Source organism: Theropithecus gelada, chromosome 16, assembly GCF_003255815.1.
Source record: "Theropithecus gelada isolate Dixy chromosome 16, Tgel_1.0, whole genome shotgun sequence".
NCBI lineage: Eukaryota > Metazoa > Chordata > Mammalia > Primates > Cercopithecidae > Theropithecus > Theropithecus gelada.
The window spans coordinates 67,983,193-67,999,657 of NC_037684.1; the positions used below are offsets into that span (position 1 = coordinate 67,983,193).

A 16,465-nucleotide genomic window follows, 5' to 3' on the forward strand; every position below is an offset into this window, starting at 1 on the left:
ATTCTCTCAGTCTTTGTTTATCTAAAAATGTCCTTATTTCATCTTTGTTTTTAAAGGACAGTTTCACTGGGTACACAATTGTGTTTATAGTTTTGCTTTCTTTTGGAAGTTATTTCATTATCTCCTACTCTCCAATGTTTCTTATAAGAAGCCAGTCATCATTTGAATCTTTGTTTCTCTATATGTAATGTGTTATTTATCTCAGGCTGATTTTACTAGATTCTTTTTTAATCTTTGATATTTTTTCAGCACAGCAATAATATTCCTAAGTTGGTTTTCATTGTGTTCTTCATGCTTGGAGTTTGTAAGTTTCTTGAAACTCTTTTTCACTAAATTTTGTGAAATTATGATGTTCTTATCTGCTAATTTCAATATCTATGTTATTTTCTGAGTCTATTTCCTTTCTCTTTTTTAATGGGACAGAAGTTTAATTTTTTCTCACATAAAATAGGTTTAATGAGTAGGCTTTCTAGGGTTAGTATGACAACTATGAAGTCAGAGACCTACCCAGATTATTTTCTGAATCTGATTTTAGTGACTGTTTACTCTCCTGGTTAAATGGCACATTTTTCTTCTTCTTTATATGTCTAGTAATTTTTTATTATGTGCTAGACATGTTAGAGGCCACTTAAATGCCACTTGAGAATCCGGATTTTTTTTTCTTTAAAGAGTTTGATTTTTGTTTTGGCAGGCCACTAATTTACTGATAGATCACTTTGATCCTGTTGAGGCTCACTTTTTAAGGGTCTAAAGAGGACTTACTCTGGGATCAAGCAGTTCTAACTTATGGTGTTTCCAGGGTCTCAACTGAATTCCTGGGTTATCTGCAAGGTTGCTTCATTATTTCTGATAAAACCCTAACATCTTCCAACACTATATGGCCTACATAATTTCCATTCAGCTTAGAGCTCCTCTGCAACTATTCTTACCAGGTCTTACAGAGCCTTGCTCTAAACATATGTAGCTGATCCCTCAGTCAGACTCAAGAGGACCCAGCCACTACAGCAGCACCAAACTCCAAATTCTGTCGTCTCTGCCTATCAGCAGGGATGCTGTAACTAAGCTCCACTAACCTATGCCATAGTTTGAAAAGGGCTTTTGGGTAGAAAGCCAGGTGGTGGTGCGGCTCACTTTGAGTAAGTCCCTTCTTTCAAAGATCACATTGTTCTTTCTGTTATCCTGTTACCTGTTCTGTCTGTTATCCAGTTACCCAAACAAATTAATTCTTTTATTATAATCAGTTCTATGTTTGTTTGAAGAAGAAGAGCAAGTACAATCTCACTCTCTTCTATTGTGGTTAAAATCAGAAACCTGAACTATTTCTTCCTACTTCATAGAATATTCCAACACGTTTGTTGCTTAGACTGCAATAGATTGAGGCAGTAAACAAAGGTGAAAGATATAGACATTATATTGATAGCTTGACAGTCAGAGAAGATAGAACAATTATACAAAGCAGTCATAAACACTAGCCGTGATTTAACGTGGAAGCAAACAAGCATACGCATCTTAACACCTGATAGCAACTCTGTCTTGTCATGGTGTTGTGATTTGCATGATGATGGACTTTAAGTCATGAAGAACATCTTAAGTCTACTTAGGAAAGAAAGGTGTAGGTATTGCATCTTAGAAATGGTAGAGTTATGTTACCTAAAAGCAGGATCATGAGACTGTTTAAATCTGGGGGGATTTATAACATGGCAGTACATCCTGAAGGGGTAAATATGAGTCATCTAGAAGAGTTGCTTCTGCAAGTTAGTTCCTGCTTTCTCTGAAGATATTAGATAACTGGAAAGTTACTGTAAAAAGTGTTAATACTGCAAATGACAAAGAGTAAATGGGATGTCTGTACTTGGCATTGCTGAGCATTTAGGCTTCCTTTCCTTGAAGCCCAAACCTTGTTACCATGGGATGTTTGGGTGCCAATAGGTCAAGAGTATATCATGTAAAAGAGCAGGCAGGGAGGAATGAGGGGGGAGAGAGAGAGCGAGAGAGAGAGAGAGCACAACATTTTTTATTTATTTGTATGCATTTTCTAAATCATTCAGTAGTATTGAATGCCACCTGCAAAACACTTCAGCTCATTTCTAAGAATTAACCAGAAAATGCTTTGCTTCTTTGAACCTGAAATTTTTATTAAACCTTGAATCTTAATACTGTCTACCCTTAGAATTCCTTCCTCTGCCTACCCTGACTTCTGCCCTGATGCAGCTTCCTCTACAGTATATCAACCAGCACTTAGGAAGCACACACACTGCATCCATCAGCATTGCTTCTGAGAAGCTGGGCCAACCCCATCCTCCTTCCTCAGGGACAGGTTGACCCCTATATTCCCGTCATGGACTAACTTTGCCTTCCTTTCAATCAATGGTAATACTCGTTAGGCAGAGTGGATTTGATACACATGTAACAGCAAATCCTCCACAAGAGAATTTTTTTCTCCATGTGTTGTTTTTATTTTGACTGTTGATTACCAGTTCTTTCATGCTATTAAACAAGGTTTATATCCTTTCTTCTTCCTTTTATAGGAAAACCTGGGTCTATTTTCCGCAGACCCAACCTCCAATAGCTGGAAGACATATGTTAACTCTATTGACAACATGTTGCTGAATGGATTCTTTCTTGCCATTGAGTGCTCCCTCAAGTATCTCCTGGAAAATACTGGTACTTACTGGCTTATGGATGTGGGTTATTATTGGAAAGATAATGACAGTAACATTTGTTGAATTATATTGAAGAGCAGCTGAGTGCTCTGTGACTTTTCCCAAAACGTTGTAGACTTTTTGTGAATGATGCACAGGAAAATAGAAAAGGTACCGAACTTCTAAATTGTTCAAAGACAAAGACTTCTGATGCTTAAAATTAGATAATAAACCAGGCTGTAAGATAGTGACGCACATAGCAAAAGCATAAAAGCGAATTCACTCGAAATCAAGCTTCAGTAAAGAGGAGTGACCAAGTTAAGAAGCAGGAAGCACTGTTAGTAATGAAGGCAGAAGGCTTCATCCAAGCTTGACTTATGGCAATGGGTGGGGGACATTCTGTGCCTTCAAGCTTCATGTACTTTATCTCTGTAGCCTTTTGAGAACACAAGGAGATTGTGTCCACCAGGTTAAATGGAAGAAACAGAAGTTTTTCTGAGTAAAAGAGTCACACAAGAAGTAGGGGAGGAGGTAATTTTCAGAAGAAAAAGAAATGTGTAGAACAGAATGGGCATTCTTTGAAGCTTTTAAAAAATAGTTAAAGGCTTTGAATTTGTAGTGGATAAACTGGGATAAGGTACACAGAGTGAAAGATACAGAAAGGGCTAACCTTGACTAGTAAATGATGAGATCGACAGGGCAGAAGAGTTCAGGACTAAAAGTTGAATTAAACCTTCACATTCTGGCAGATTCTGAGTTGCTTAGCAAAGAGCCTATAGAAGGATTTGTCAAGATGGAAAGGCAGAGGTAAATATTTTGAAGCTAGAGGATGGAAGTCAGATGAGAGTTTTTAAAACTCAAGGATCGAAATGAAATACTGATGTAAAATAAATAGTCCAAGGCCAGTGTCCAGATATCCAGCCCATAAAAAAGACTACCTGTAGACACCTAGGTTGAGAATCCAGAGAGAAGCAAGGCCCAACGCTGAGTGTAGCCCCAGTGGCCATCCCCATGGTCTTGATAGGTAGAATGGGTGAGGTGTGAGGCATGGTCTTTGCTTGCAGGATACAGGGGTGCTCCAAACTAAGGAAATCAACAATAGGACTCAGGAAACCCAGCATAGTTAGCAACGTAGGAGATCATCTTCTGGAGCCTGGGAGCAACAAGCCAATGGGGCATGGAATACGGGCACCAAGTCTGCACAACTGGCTCCTATGGACCAGCACTGGTGGTGTTCACCTTAGTGAACTGACCAAGCCTCCTCTAACGCTGGAGGTTCGGGGGCTTCATCACTAAGCTCTCCGTAGAGAATCTGGGAAGACACCCCAGCCATACTTGGGTGCAGGCAATGCACTAGAAATGGTGCCTAAATGACTCCATCCTTGACCAATGGCTCTCTGGTTCTCCTGATCTGGACTATCTCATGTGCCATGTGCCCACCTGTGGGAAGGACAGAGTGGGACCAGGGGATGGAGAAAAGAGATGGCAGTCTTTCTCCAAGATTATCAAAGTTTCCTTCCCTTTGTGGAAATAGGAGGACAGAGGAACACATTTTCTTCACAACATAGAGGCCCTTCAAATTCTCATTTGAAAGGGCAGGAGCTGAATTTATCAGCTGCCTCATCTGAGGCACTATAGATAAAATTTAAAAGACACTGGTTATCTAAGGGGAAGTAAAGGAGCCTAAAGGGGCCTCTGAGAAGAAAATCATGGTGACCCCTTGCAGTGGCTCAGTTAAGTGACTTTTTCATCCTAGGTCCACCTTACCATTTTGTCTACTTGTGTCAATAAATGAGGATAAGGCCCTGGAAAATGGTAGCGTCATAGGATGGAAGGAACCTATCCACCAAACTGGAACATTCACCTTGGACTGTTAACCTGCAGGAGAGTAGACTTCTTTGACCTTTGGAGTCCAGAGCAGAGCAGGGGTTTCTATGACATTGTTGAGGGCATTCCTAAGGTTTGGGTTGGTCTCCCTGTCATCTCTCAACCCAAACCCTGCATAGGTTATATGCTTCCCACTCAATGGAGAAATGTCCCTCCTCCTCTTACCTAGTAAAATGATTTACATGCACCAAGATTGTGGAACCAGGACAATCTGCTTTGGATGATAATTACATTGGTGTTACATCCAGTGTAGAGATTACAGTCCCATGTCAACATATGGGGCAAAAAATCTCATATAGTTAAAACATTCTTTCAAGTCTTTTGAATTCTGTAAACCATATGCAACCTTATCTATTAATTTATAAGTACATAATATGTATATTAATGCAGAATATGTCATGAGTACATATAGCAAATTATAGGTGATTTTATAAGCTATACTATTTTATAAACTTATAGTAGTTTTTATAAACTATACCATTTTATAAACTTATAGTAGTATAATTACTTTGTTATTGGTAAACTTATGTTCCCTTAAGTTAAATATTGGGAGTCTGCTGAGTCCAATCTTGTGTTCCCTTAAGTTAAATATTGGGACTCTCCCGAGTCCAATCTTGTGTTCCCTTAAGTTAAATATTGGGACTCTCCCGAGTCCAGTAATGTGAATTTGTCATCCCTCCAGTTCTGAAGGCAAGCCCTATTCTTACATATTTTGAGTATACTGCAGTATTTTACTTAGGGTGAATGGCTAAGCTGTAGTAACAAAAACACCATCAACAATATGGTTTCAAGGAGAGAGAAGTCTACCCTTGAAAGAAAGAGTCAAAGGTGAGTGTTCCAGTTTGGTGGGTAGGTTCCTTCTGTCCTGTGGCTCCACCATTCTTCAGGGCCTTGTCCTCATTTCTGTGGTCGAGCTGACTCACTGCCATGTCCAGGCTATAGTCTGGTAGAGGAGAAAGAGACTGAGTACAGAGAAGGGTCACCTTCAGTCTCAAGAGTCCCAGCCCACGAGTGGCACCATCATGTTGTCCTACATCCACTGGTGAGGAAATTTCATTGCCACACCTGTCTGCAAGCAGGGCTGGGAAATCTGGTCAAATCCCAGTTATTACTCTATCTCAAGGGAAGAAGACAACAATGGATTTCAGTGAACAGTCTCTGCCACCCACAGTATTCAGCCCATAACAGGCTCCTAAATTTACAATTGAAAAGTCATATAAAAATAAGTGGTTATCGATAAAAATTTCAAGCATATATCTTGTCCTGGAACATCTTGCTCTGCGTTGTATTTTGATTTAAATTTAGCAAGGCAAGTTGACCTAGTAAGTAATCAGGGATTTGTTAATTATTCATACTGTTTTTAAAATTTTTATCACTACAGGACTACAGCAATAAATTAAGTTATTTCTTAGAAAAGGATAAGGAGCAGAATAGGCAGAATTGTAATTTCTCTTTGTGGTTCGTGTCTGTACATCGTTGACAAGCCTGCCCCCGTTCACCTAGAGTGATCAGTGGAATGACATGGCTTGTGCCTAGGAAGAAATCAGCTGCTTCCAAGAAATGGGCTTTGAAAAATCAACCTCTTCTCGGCTGGGCACGGTGGCTCATGCCTGTAATCCCAGCACTTTGGGAGGCTGAGGTGGATGAATCACGAAGTCAGGAGTTTGAGACCAGCCTGGCCAACATGGTGAAACCCCATTTCTACTAAAAATACAAAAATTAGCCAGGTGCAGTGGCACGTGCCTGTAGTCCCGGGTACTCAGGAGGCTGTGGCAGAAGAGTCGCTTGAACCCGGGGGGTGGAGGTTGCAGTGAGCTGAGATTGTGCCACTGCACTCCAGCCTGGGTGACAGAGCCAGACTGCATCTCAAAAAAAAAAAAAAAATCAATCTCTTCTCAACCAGAGGCTGGACTGTCGCCCAAGAGGCATTTGAGAATGTGGAAGGGGAGAGGCTTGGGCTGATCTGTCACTAGGATGTGCTCTGTGAAGACAAGCAAAGTAAATATCCTGGAGTACCCAGGAGAGCCCTGCACCAGAATTGGCCTATTCAAATGTCAGTGGTTCCCCCGTTGAGAAGCACTGCAAGACTATCACCCTCACATTGTATGGGATGTAAACAAATTTTACATTTCCGTTTTCCTACAGTCTAGCAACTTATCTAAAGGAAAGCATTGGTCTGGATGCTTTTAAAACAGTCCTCTACTTTGTCCATTTTATCCACTCTTTGTTTTGTTTGCTTGTTTTCCGTGTTTTTCAGAGTGTAAGGCAGGACTTACCCCAATATTTGAAGCACAACTGAGTCTAGCCATCCCAGACCTAGTTTTCTATCCGTCTCTGGAGTCTGGCGTGAAGGGGGGTTTCTATGACATTATTGAGGGTCTCATCACCAGCATTTTTAGGATATCATCTCTGGTGCCACGGCTTTCCCCACAAAACGGCTCTCCTCACTATCAGGTACTGGAGCTGCAGCCATCCTGCCCTCCAACTGTGTCCTCTCCAGCCGAGTCTCGAACTTCCTGCCACGCACTGGTATAACCTGCCTGCCATTGTCTCGCTTCCGCAGGTGGACCTGGACGGTATGCCAGATTTGGCAAACATGAGGCACACGCTCATGGAGAGAGTCCAGAGAATGATGGGCCTCTGCTGTGGCTATCGGAGCACCTTCAGCCAGTATTCACACCTCTATGTGGAGGACCAGAAGGAGGTTCTGGGTCAGTTTCTGCTGTACGGGCACATCCTCACTCCGGAGGAAACTGAAGACCATGTGGAAGACGGTATCCCAGAGAACCCTCCCCTCCTTTCTCAGTTTAAAATGCAAATCGACTCCTATGAAACGCTCTATGAAGAGGTGTGCAGGCTGGAGCCCATCAAGGTGTTTGACAGCTGGATGAAAATTGATATTCGACCCTTTAAGGCATCCTTGCTGAATATTATTAAGAGGTGGAGCCTCCTGTTCAAACAGCATCTTGTGGACCACGTCACTCAGAGGTACGACAGTTGTTTTCACTTTCTTCCAGCATGCTAGGCTGCGAGGAACACCGTGTTTTTAACCTTTTTTATATTTTTTCCCTATGGATATGTTGGTTAAATTAAAAATTAAGACAGCTGATTAGAGGTTCTAGACTTGCAGACATCATGGTAACTTAAGTCCTGCCCTTTTCTTTGTTCACCAGAGAAGCCCTCTTTGTTTTGTTTTCCGTTTGACATCCAGTGTGTGAAAGGCAAGTGGTTAAGTGGTAAGGAATATTAGAGACAATAATAGGAGGTCCAAGCTCCCTTCACAGCTCCATGCCATCTCTTTAAACTTGGGAAGCAGAGGGTATCTGATGGGCCTCTTTGTTTTACTTCTACCTCTTACTCCTTGTCTCAGATTATCCAGCTGGGCAATGTGGACATCACTAAAACCCTGTGCTCCTCACTGCCTGTCTGTGCCATTCTCACCATGCAACAGGCTGGATATGAAATTCTGTCTGTCCTACTGTGACCTAGACCACCCAGCCCAGCACTAGGCTCTCTAAGCCAGAGCATCATCCTCTGAATGAACAATCCATGTGGTCAACAGTCCCCTGGTCACTTTACCTTGAACTGGTCCCCAGAGACACACCACAATTAGAATCTTGACCCCCCATCTCAGAATCCCACTGAGGACCACCAGTCCCTCCGCACAGTGCTCGCCCTTTGGAGTGCTGGACGACACTGCAGGGAGGTCAGCCTGACCCCTCCTCAGTTTAGTGCTGGTTTTGCTTAATGCTGCCAAGGCCTTGCTCCATGATCTGGAGCCATAGACAGAAAGAAAATGGCAACATCAAGAATTTTATCTATCTACAAATAAACTTTAAGAGACTTTCCAAGGATAATGTTTGACTACCCTAGGAAACCCCAAGAACGCTCTGTGGGAATTTTTTTTTTTTTTTTTGAGATGGAGTTTTGCTCTCGTTGCCAAGGCTGGAGTGCAATGGTGTGATCTTGGCTCACCGCAACCTCTGCCTCCCAGGTTCAAGCGATTCTCCTACCTCAGCGTCCTGAGTAGCTGGGTTTACAGGCATGTGCCACCATGCCTGGCTAATTTTGTACTTTTAGTAGAGAAGAGGTTTCTCTGTTGATCAGGCTGCTATCGAACTCCTGACCTCGGGTGATGCGGCTGCCTTGGCCTCCAAAAGTGCTGGGATTACAGGCGTGAGCCACCATGCCCAGCAGGGGATGTTTTAAATAGGGCTTCCTGGGTATTATTCCACATTCATAAAAGCTTTTCTTCCCTGAGGAACTCAGAGGCAAGAAGAGGAAATGCTGGTGGGTGGTAGGACTGTGACAGATGCCCCAGGGTGGAGCACTGTTGGAGGGGACAGCTGCTTTGTGGTCCCTCTCCATTGCTAGGTCTGGTAATCCAAGCATGTAAACCAGCATGTTTCAAAATGCAGGTTTTATCATTCAGGCACAGCAAGGCCATAGAGCAGCAGATGACTCCCATAAAAAGATAGATTATTACTCATAGTTCCCAGGAGGACAGTGTACAGCAGATAGATTATTACTCACAGTTCCCAGGAGAACGGTGTATGGCATGCCACACAGGGCCACACAGGGGAGCTCCAGGGTCCATCAGGAGGCAGAAGGGGGCAGAGAATACAGGCAGGAGCCTTTTTTGTGATTTCTGTGGAAAGGAATAGATGAGTCATGGCAAGCAGGCTCAGGATTGGTGAGTTTGAACATTTCAGCACCTCTGGGGCATAGAGACTATTCCAAATTGTCTGGGACCTGGCCTTGGGCTGATTAGGGCAGGGGGATAATGACCCAGATTGTAAAAGCCCCACAGAGGAGGTGGTTGGACTCTGGAATGGTTGGTTTGCATATGAAAGATGCGCTCACAGGCCAGCCACTGCTGTCTCAAGGAATTGCTCAGCCCTGCACGGGGAAGTCCCTCCAGAGTTTCTAAGACCCCAGATGTGAAAAGATCAAAAACACATGGTTGATACAGGACGTGGTAACAGCAGCTGCCACGGGCATCAACCAGTTAGGCTTCAAAGGATCTAATGGGGTTGGTTTAACAGGATAAGCACACAGTAGAGAAATTAGGAGGCTTGACTTTGTGTCCTTGAAACCCTGTTTCCTCACCTCTGAAAGAAGACAGCCCAACTGAATTATTCTAAGGTGCCTTCCGTCTTCCAGCTTTAACAGTTGGTGATTCTAAAAACTGGCTATTGTGCTACACTTTAGGAGAAGGTTTTATTGCATTCTGGAGGATTAGATAAAATAGAAATAATTAAAAAATTATTATTGTCTCCTCTGTGCCATGTAATTATGTGATTTCCACCTTTCCTTAATAGGTCAGGATGAATCCCAACTTGCACTGCATTTTAGATACTTCATTCACTGCCAGAAGTACAACCCCCTTTTGTTACATAAACTCTCATCTCATTGAGCTCTTCCTGCCCTGATCTTACTCAACCCCTACCCCTGCACTTGCAAAGCTTTTCTATGCCCTTGCAGCAGACCTCAGGATCTTACAGCAGCAAATGTCCACTGTCCCCTTCATCTTGTCTCATCACCGTTTTGCTCCAACTGAAACCTGGCTCTCTTCTGAGGACACTGCTTCCCCTCCAGCCCTCCCAAGTGGAGGCTGACTTTTCTCCTATATCCCTCTTACCAATGGGCCTGCAGGTGGGTGAGGTGTGGTTGCTCTTCAGTGCTGCTTCCAGACCATTTCACCACCATCCTCCCTCAAAATCACCAGCTCCCCTGACGTGAATTCTCAGACAACACCAACTGCACTCTGCCTTGCTGCCATCATCCACCAAGCCATTAGTCCCTGTTCCTCACCAGTGTAGATCTTAGCGTCTGGCTCAAAGATTTCCCTTCCCACTTTCTGCTGATAGTCACCAGCCATGACCCATCCTCCACAGAATCTCCATCAGACTGGCTCTTATGTTGTTGATCTCCTCCCTCCGATGCCCTTCCCTCTGCCATACCTCTGCTACCCACATCTCTTCCGTATTCTCTGTGGGGCTCAGAGAATGATGGGGAAGTAATTGCTCTGCCTTCAGAAGCTCAGGTGGAAGCATTCCACTGCCTGACCTCCACCTGTTATCTTTCTGCCTCACTTACTTAGCAACACTGCCACACAGAATTCTTCAACCCATCAGGATTTCCAATTCATTGACTCCCCTGCTTTCTCAGAGTCTCTCATCCTTGGTCCCTATTCCCTCCCGTTCCCACCTTGTAAAACCCTGACTGTTTAAACTCAGTGCTCCACACCTGCTCCTGAGCAATTCATCCCTGACGAAGCAAAATCAAACCAGTCTAATGACTAGTCCTACATTTCATTTGTGAACATAAAATTCAGTAGGCCCTTCACATTTTCCTAAACACTTCCCAATTCTCTCAGACTTCTGTTTCCTTCAAATATCTTCTCTACTTTTATGACTTGGCTTCTCATTTCACTGAGAAATTAGTATCAATCATGAGAGAACTAATTCACGTTTTCACTGACAAATCTACCAACATGCCTGCATTTGAAGCTGGATATTCAACCACCTCACCTGTGACTGTGGATAAGCTGTCCTTGCTTTTCTAAGTTCAAACTCTTTCCTCTCACCTTAGGACTTACCTTCTTAAATATTCCCTATCTCCAACATTATCAATTATTTCTGTTACATGTTCTTAATACCATGTAAGCATATTGTGATATTTGACACACTGGAAAAGAGAAAGGAGCGTGATCCCACAAGTCCTTCCAGCTACAACACATTTTTTTGTATGCACTCCTTTACAGCAAAATTTCTCAAAAGATGTGTTTATATATATATTTTTGGTTCTTCACCTCCCATTCTCTCTCTACAAAAAGTTTTATGATGAAATATAACATACATACAATTTAGAGAACAATATTTTTTTTTTTTTTTTTTTTTTTTGAGACAGAGTCTCGCTGTGTCACCCAGGCTGGAGTGCAGTGGCTGGATCTCAGCTCACTGCAAGCTCCGCCTCCTGGGTTCACGCCATTCTCCTGCCTCAGCCTGAACAATATTAAAGAGAATATGTGAATTTGTGAATTTGCATCATCCAGCTAAGAAACAGAACATTGGCTATATTTTAAAGTTTAAATCCTTCTCCCTCCTTGTAAGATGTTGCTAGTGTCCTAAATGTGACATAATCCTTTCCATGCTTTTCTTCATTGCTTTGTGTGTGTGTGTGTGTGTGTGTGTGTATGGATATATACACATGTGTATGCATATGGATGTATACATATGTGTATGCATACACACATACCTATATGGAGACTTGCATTAAAACTTTATAAAAATGGGCCGGGCACGGTGGCTCAAGCCTGTAATCCCAGCACTTTGGGAGGCCGAGATGGGCGGATCACGAGGTCAGGAGATCGAGACCATCCTGGCTAACACGGTGAAACCCCGTCTCTACTAAGAAATACAAAAAATAGCCGGGCGAGGTGGCGGGCGCCTGTAGTCCCAGCTACTCGGGAGGCTGAGGCCGGAGAATGGCGTGAACCCGGGAGGCGGAGCTTGCAGTGAGCTGAGATCCGGCCACTGCACTCCAGCCTGGGATACAGAGCGAGACTCCGTCTCAAAAAAAAAAAAAAAAACTTTATAAAAATGAAATATTATTGTATGCCATATATTCTTCTGTGTTCTATTTCTTTCACTCAGCATTATGTTTGAGATTTATCCAGGTTGAGAGTATAGCAGTAGTTTATTTTCACTGTGTACAGTATTCCCTTAGATTAATGTACCACAATGTATCTGTCCATTCCATAGTTGTCGAACATTTGGGTTGTTTCCAGTGGTTTTGCTCTCTTCTAAGGACACTGCTTCCCTTTTAACAATGTGGCTATAAGTACTCTTATACGTAATCATGGAGTGGGCAAGCATTCCTCTAGGGTGTATACTTAAGAAGCAGAATTGCTAAGTCAAAGAGTATGCACATAATACCAAGCTCCCTCCAAGGTAGAGACAGCCATGGGTGAAAGCTCTTACAGCCTAGCATCCTTCCCACCTCTTAGTATTGATAAATTGTTTAATCCTGGCCACTCTGGTGGGAGTGTAATAGTATCTCACTGTGGTAAATATTTTGCAGTACTCTGAGTATAAAAAGGTCCTCATCTTTTTATGTTTTTGGTGAGTCATTATGTTTCCTTTTCTCTGCCTATTCGTATCTGTTCCTCATTTTTCTACTGGATTTTGTTTTTTCCTTTTTGAAATTATGATTAGGAATTACTTACATATTCTATATCTAGTCCTTTGCTATTGTATGTCTTACAAATGGAGTCTACCATTTTGTGACCTGTCTTTTCACTCCACTTATGGTATATTCTGATAAACGAATTCTTAATTTGTGTGGCCAAATGTGTCCAACTTTTCCCTTATGTTGTTCTTCTTTTGTCTTGTTAAATAAATCCTTTTTTTGCCTGGATATCCTAATGATACCCTACTGTATTCTCTTCTAAACGTTTTAAAATTTTATCTTTCACATTAAATAGTCCCGTATCTAGCACTCATGAATATGAAGAAATCCTAATTACTGTAGCTTAGTAACAAATCTCAATATCTGGCAGGGCAGGTCTCCACCTGGATCATTTTCATCAAGAATATTCTGACAGTTCTTGGTTCTTACTATTTCATATAAATTTTAATCATCAGTTTGTAGAAGAAAAAAATCTGTTGGGATTTTAATTATATTTGTAGTGACTATAGATCAATTTGAGTAGAATTGATGATATTGAGTATTCTTGTCCAAGAACATATTATCTCTTTACTTATTTACATCCTTTTTATGTCTTTCAGTGAAATTTTGTAATCATTATCTTTAAAATTTTACGTATTTTTGTTCAAATATATTCCTCAGTATTTTGTTTTTTAGTTCCTAGTATAAATGATATTTTAAAATCATATTTTCTGTAGAAAAGGAATTGATTTTGTACATTGATTTTGTATCTAGCCATCCTGCTAAATTAATTTAATAATTTTGACAATTCATCTGTACATTCTTTGGTGTTTGCTATGTACATAGTCATCATCTACAAATTTATGATACTTGTATTTCTTCTTCCTTCTCGGTCTTTATGCTTTATATCTCTATCTCTTATCTTACCACTCTGGCTAGGACTTCCAGTAGAATGTTGAATGAAAGTGGGGATAACACACATCTTAGTGTTGTCTCCAATCTTAAAAGGAGTGCTTTTAACATTTCACTGCTGAGTATAATATTTGCTCTGAGCTTTCTGTGGATTTGCTTTATCTGATTTTAGAACTTCCCTTCTATTTCTAATTTGTTAGGAGTATTTAGCATAAATGGATGTAAAATTGTATCAAGTGTTTTATCTATGTCCATTAAGATAATTCCGATTTTTCCCTCAAGCTGCTAAGTGGTGAACATATTATTTGGCTTCTAATGTTAAAACAACCTAGCATCTGAGATATACCCAACGTAAAGTATTATCTTTTTCAATATACTCTCTGGCTTATTGTGTTTGCAAATCTTTTGTTTAGCTTTACCGCACCTGTTTGTGATTGAATTTGGCCTTCAATTTTCTCTTTTTTTTTTTCCTGTCTGTATCTGATTTTTGGTTTTGTAATTTTGCTAGCTTCATAAAACAAGAAGTAATCCTTCTTACTTATTCTCCAGAAGAGTTGGTGTAATCTTGAAATTTTTTGATCTATGAGAGTTTGATTTAAATTTCTTATTAAGTTTGATTTAAATTTCTTATTGGGATTGGGATTTTCTTTGTAAGAAGATTTTAGCCTATAATTTCTTTAATGATTATGAAGATATTAAAGTTTTCTATTCCTTAGTAAGTCACTTTTAGTAAGTCATATTTTCTAGGAATGTATCCATCTCATGTAAATCTTCAAATTATTGTTATAAAATGGATAAGATCCTCTCAACTGTTTAGTCTCTGCAAAGCCTATGGTATCTCCCTCTTTTCATTTCTATTCTTTTTTTTTTTTTTTTTTTTTTTTTTTGAGATGGAGTTTCACTCTTGTTGCCCAGGCTGGAGTGCAATGGCGCGATCTCGGCTCACCGCAACCTCCACCTCCCGGGTTCGAGTGATTGATTCTCCTGCCTTAGCCTCCCAAGTAGCTGGGATTACAGGCATGCACCACCAAGCCTGGCTAATTTTGTATTTTTTAGTAGAGACAGAGTTTCTCCATGTTGGTCAGGCTAGTCCGAACTCCCGACCTCAGGTGATTCACCCACCTTGGCCTCCCAAAGTGCTGGGATTACAGGCGTGAGCCACCATGCCAGGCCTTCTATTCACTTTTATTTGTGCTTTCTGGTTTCCTTTCTTAGTTTTGCCAGACACAAAAAAAACTATCTAATAAACTCATTGATCTTATTTATTGTAGTTTTATTTTTATTTCAATAATTTGTTCTTTTATTTTATTATTTCCTTTACTACTTTGGATTTATTTTCTGTTCTTTGGCTAACATTTGCTTGTTAATTTTGAGTTGTTTGTCTGTCTGAATGCTAACATTGAAAGTTATAAATTCTCTTCTAAATACAGTTTTACCTCCATCTTGCATTTTAGTATGTAATCTCATTACAATTTAGTTCTAAATACTTTTAATATTCATTATAATGGGTTTAGATTTTTTAATTTTTCAAATGTGGGACTTTTCTAGTTATAGTTCTTTCTTCATTTCCAACATAATTGTGCTGTGGTTTAAAAATGATATCTCTAATAACAAGCTTCTGAAATTTGTTGATGTTGGCCTTATTATAGCATATTCTGTTCTTATAAATTTCTGGGCATATTTGAAAATAATATATATTCTATAAGTACTGAGTGGAATGTTCTATGTATGCCTATTGGTTCAAGTTTGTTAATTATTCTGTTCAAATCTACTGTATCCTCACTGCCTTTTTCTAATCTACTTAATCTATCATTACTTACTAAGATAATTGTATTAAAAATCTTCCATTTCCATTTTGGTGGTATATTGTCAATTTCTCCTTGTAATTCTGTAAATTTTTGCTTCATATATTTTAAGGTTATGTTATAGGCATACAGATTTTGACTTTTTATATCTTCTTGGAACATTGAGCCTTTTAACCAAACATTAAACATCTTCTTTATCACTAGCAATATTTCTTGTACTAAAGTATGTTTTGTCTTCTATTAATGTAGCTAAAACAATTTTTCTTTGGTGATATTTGCTTGGTGCATCTCTTTTTATCCTTTGGCTTTCAACCTTGCTGTGCTCTTACATTAGAAGACATTTTTATAATCAGCATAGAACTGATTTTTTAAATCCACTTTAGCAATATGTATTTTTTAACTGGAGGGTTTTGTTCATTAACATTAATTGTTGTACATTTTAATTTAAATCTGCCATTTTATTATGTTCTTTTAGTTTGCTATTTTTTTTCTTTTCAATTGACTTCCTTTTTTGTCTGCTTTGGGGTATAATTTACATGTTTTCTTTTATTTTCCTTATTCCATTTTTTCCTTTGCTACTTTGAATGTCATGCCATGTAGTTCTACTGTTCTAATGGTTATCACTGCTATTCTAATAAGCATCCTTAAATAAATAAACTTATTACTATTTTTAGTCTCTTCACAATGATTAAAAGACTTTAGGATAGTTTGACGTCTCCTGTTCATCCATCAAATTATATTCTATCATTCCTAGTAATTTAGATTGTTCTCTATTATTTATTTAAGCCCCAGGAACTATACCTATATACCGAATGTTTATTTATTTGTTTATTATTATTATTATTATTATTTGAGACTGAGTCTCGCTCTGTCACCCAGACTAGAGTGCGGTGGCATGATCTCTGCTCACTGCAACCTCTGCCTCCTGGATTCAAGCGATTCTCCTGCCTCAGCATCCCAAGTAACTGGGACTACAGGCACACGCCACCGTGCCTGGCTAGTTTTTGTATTTTTAGTAGAGACAGGGTTTCATCATGTTGACCAGGC

The 16,465-nt window shown here is 40.2% G+C and overlaps 1 protein-coding gene across 1 annotated transcript in view; it reads left to right on the forward strand.

The window, feature by feature from the left end:
* Positions 1–16,465, forward strand: part of DNAH9 (dynein axonemal heavy chain 9) — a 376,337-nt gene that overhangs the window by 63,292 nt on the left and 296,580 nt on the right. The window contains exons 15-17 of the mRNA XM_025361667.1: positions 2,529–2,664; positions 6,787–6,983; positions 7,093–7,517. Coding sequence (XP_025217452.1) covers positions 2,529–2,664; positions 6,787–6,983; positions 7,093–7,517 — 758 coding nt within the window. The remainder of the gene's footprint in view (positions 1–2,528; positions 2,665–6,786; positions 6,984–7,092; positions 7,518–16,465) is intronic.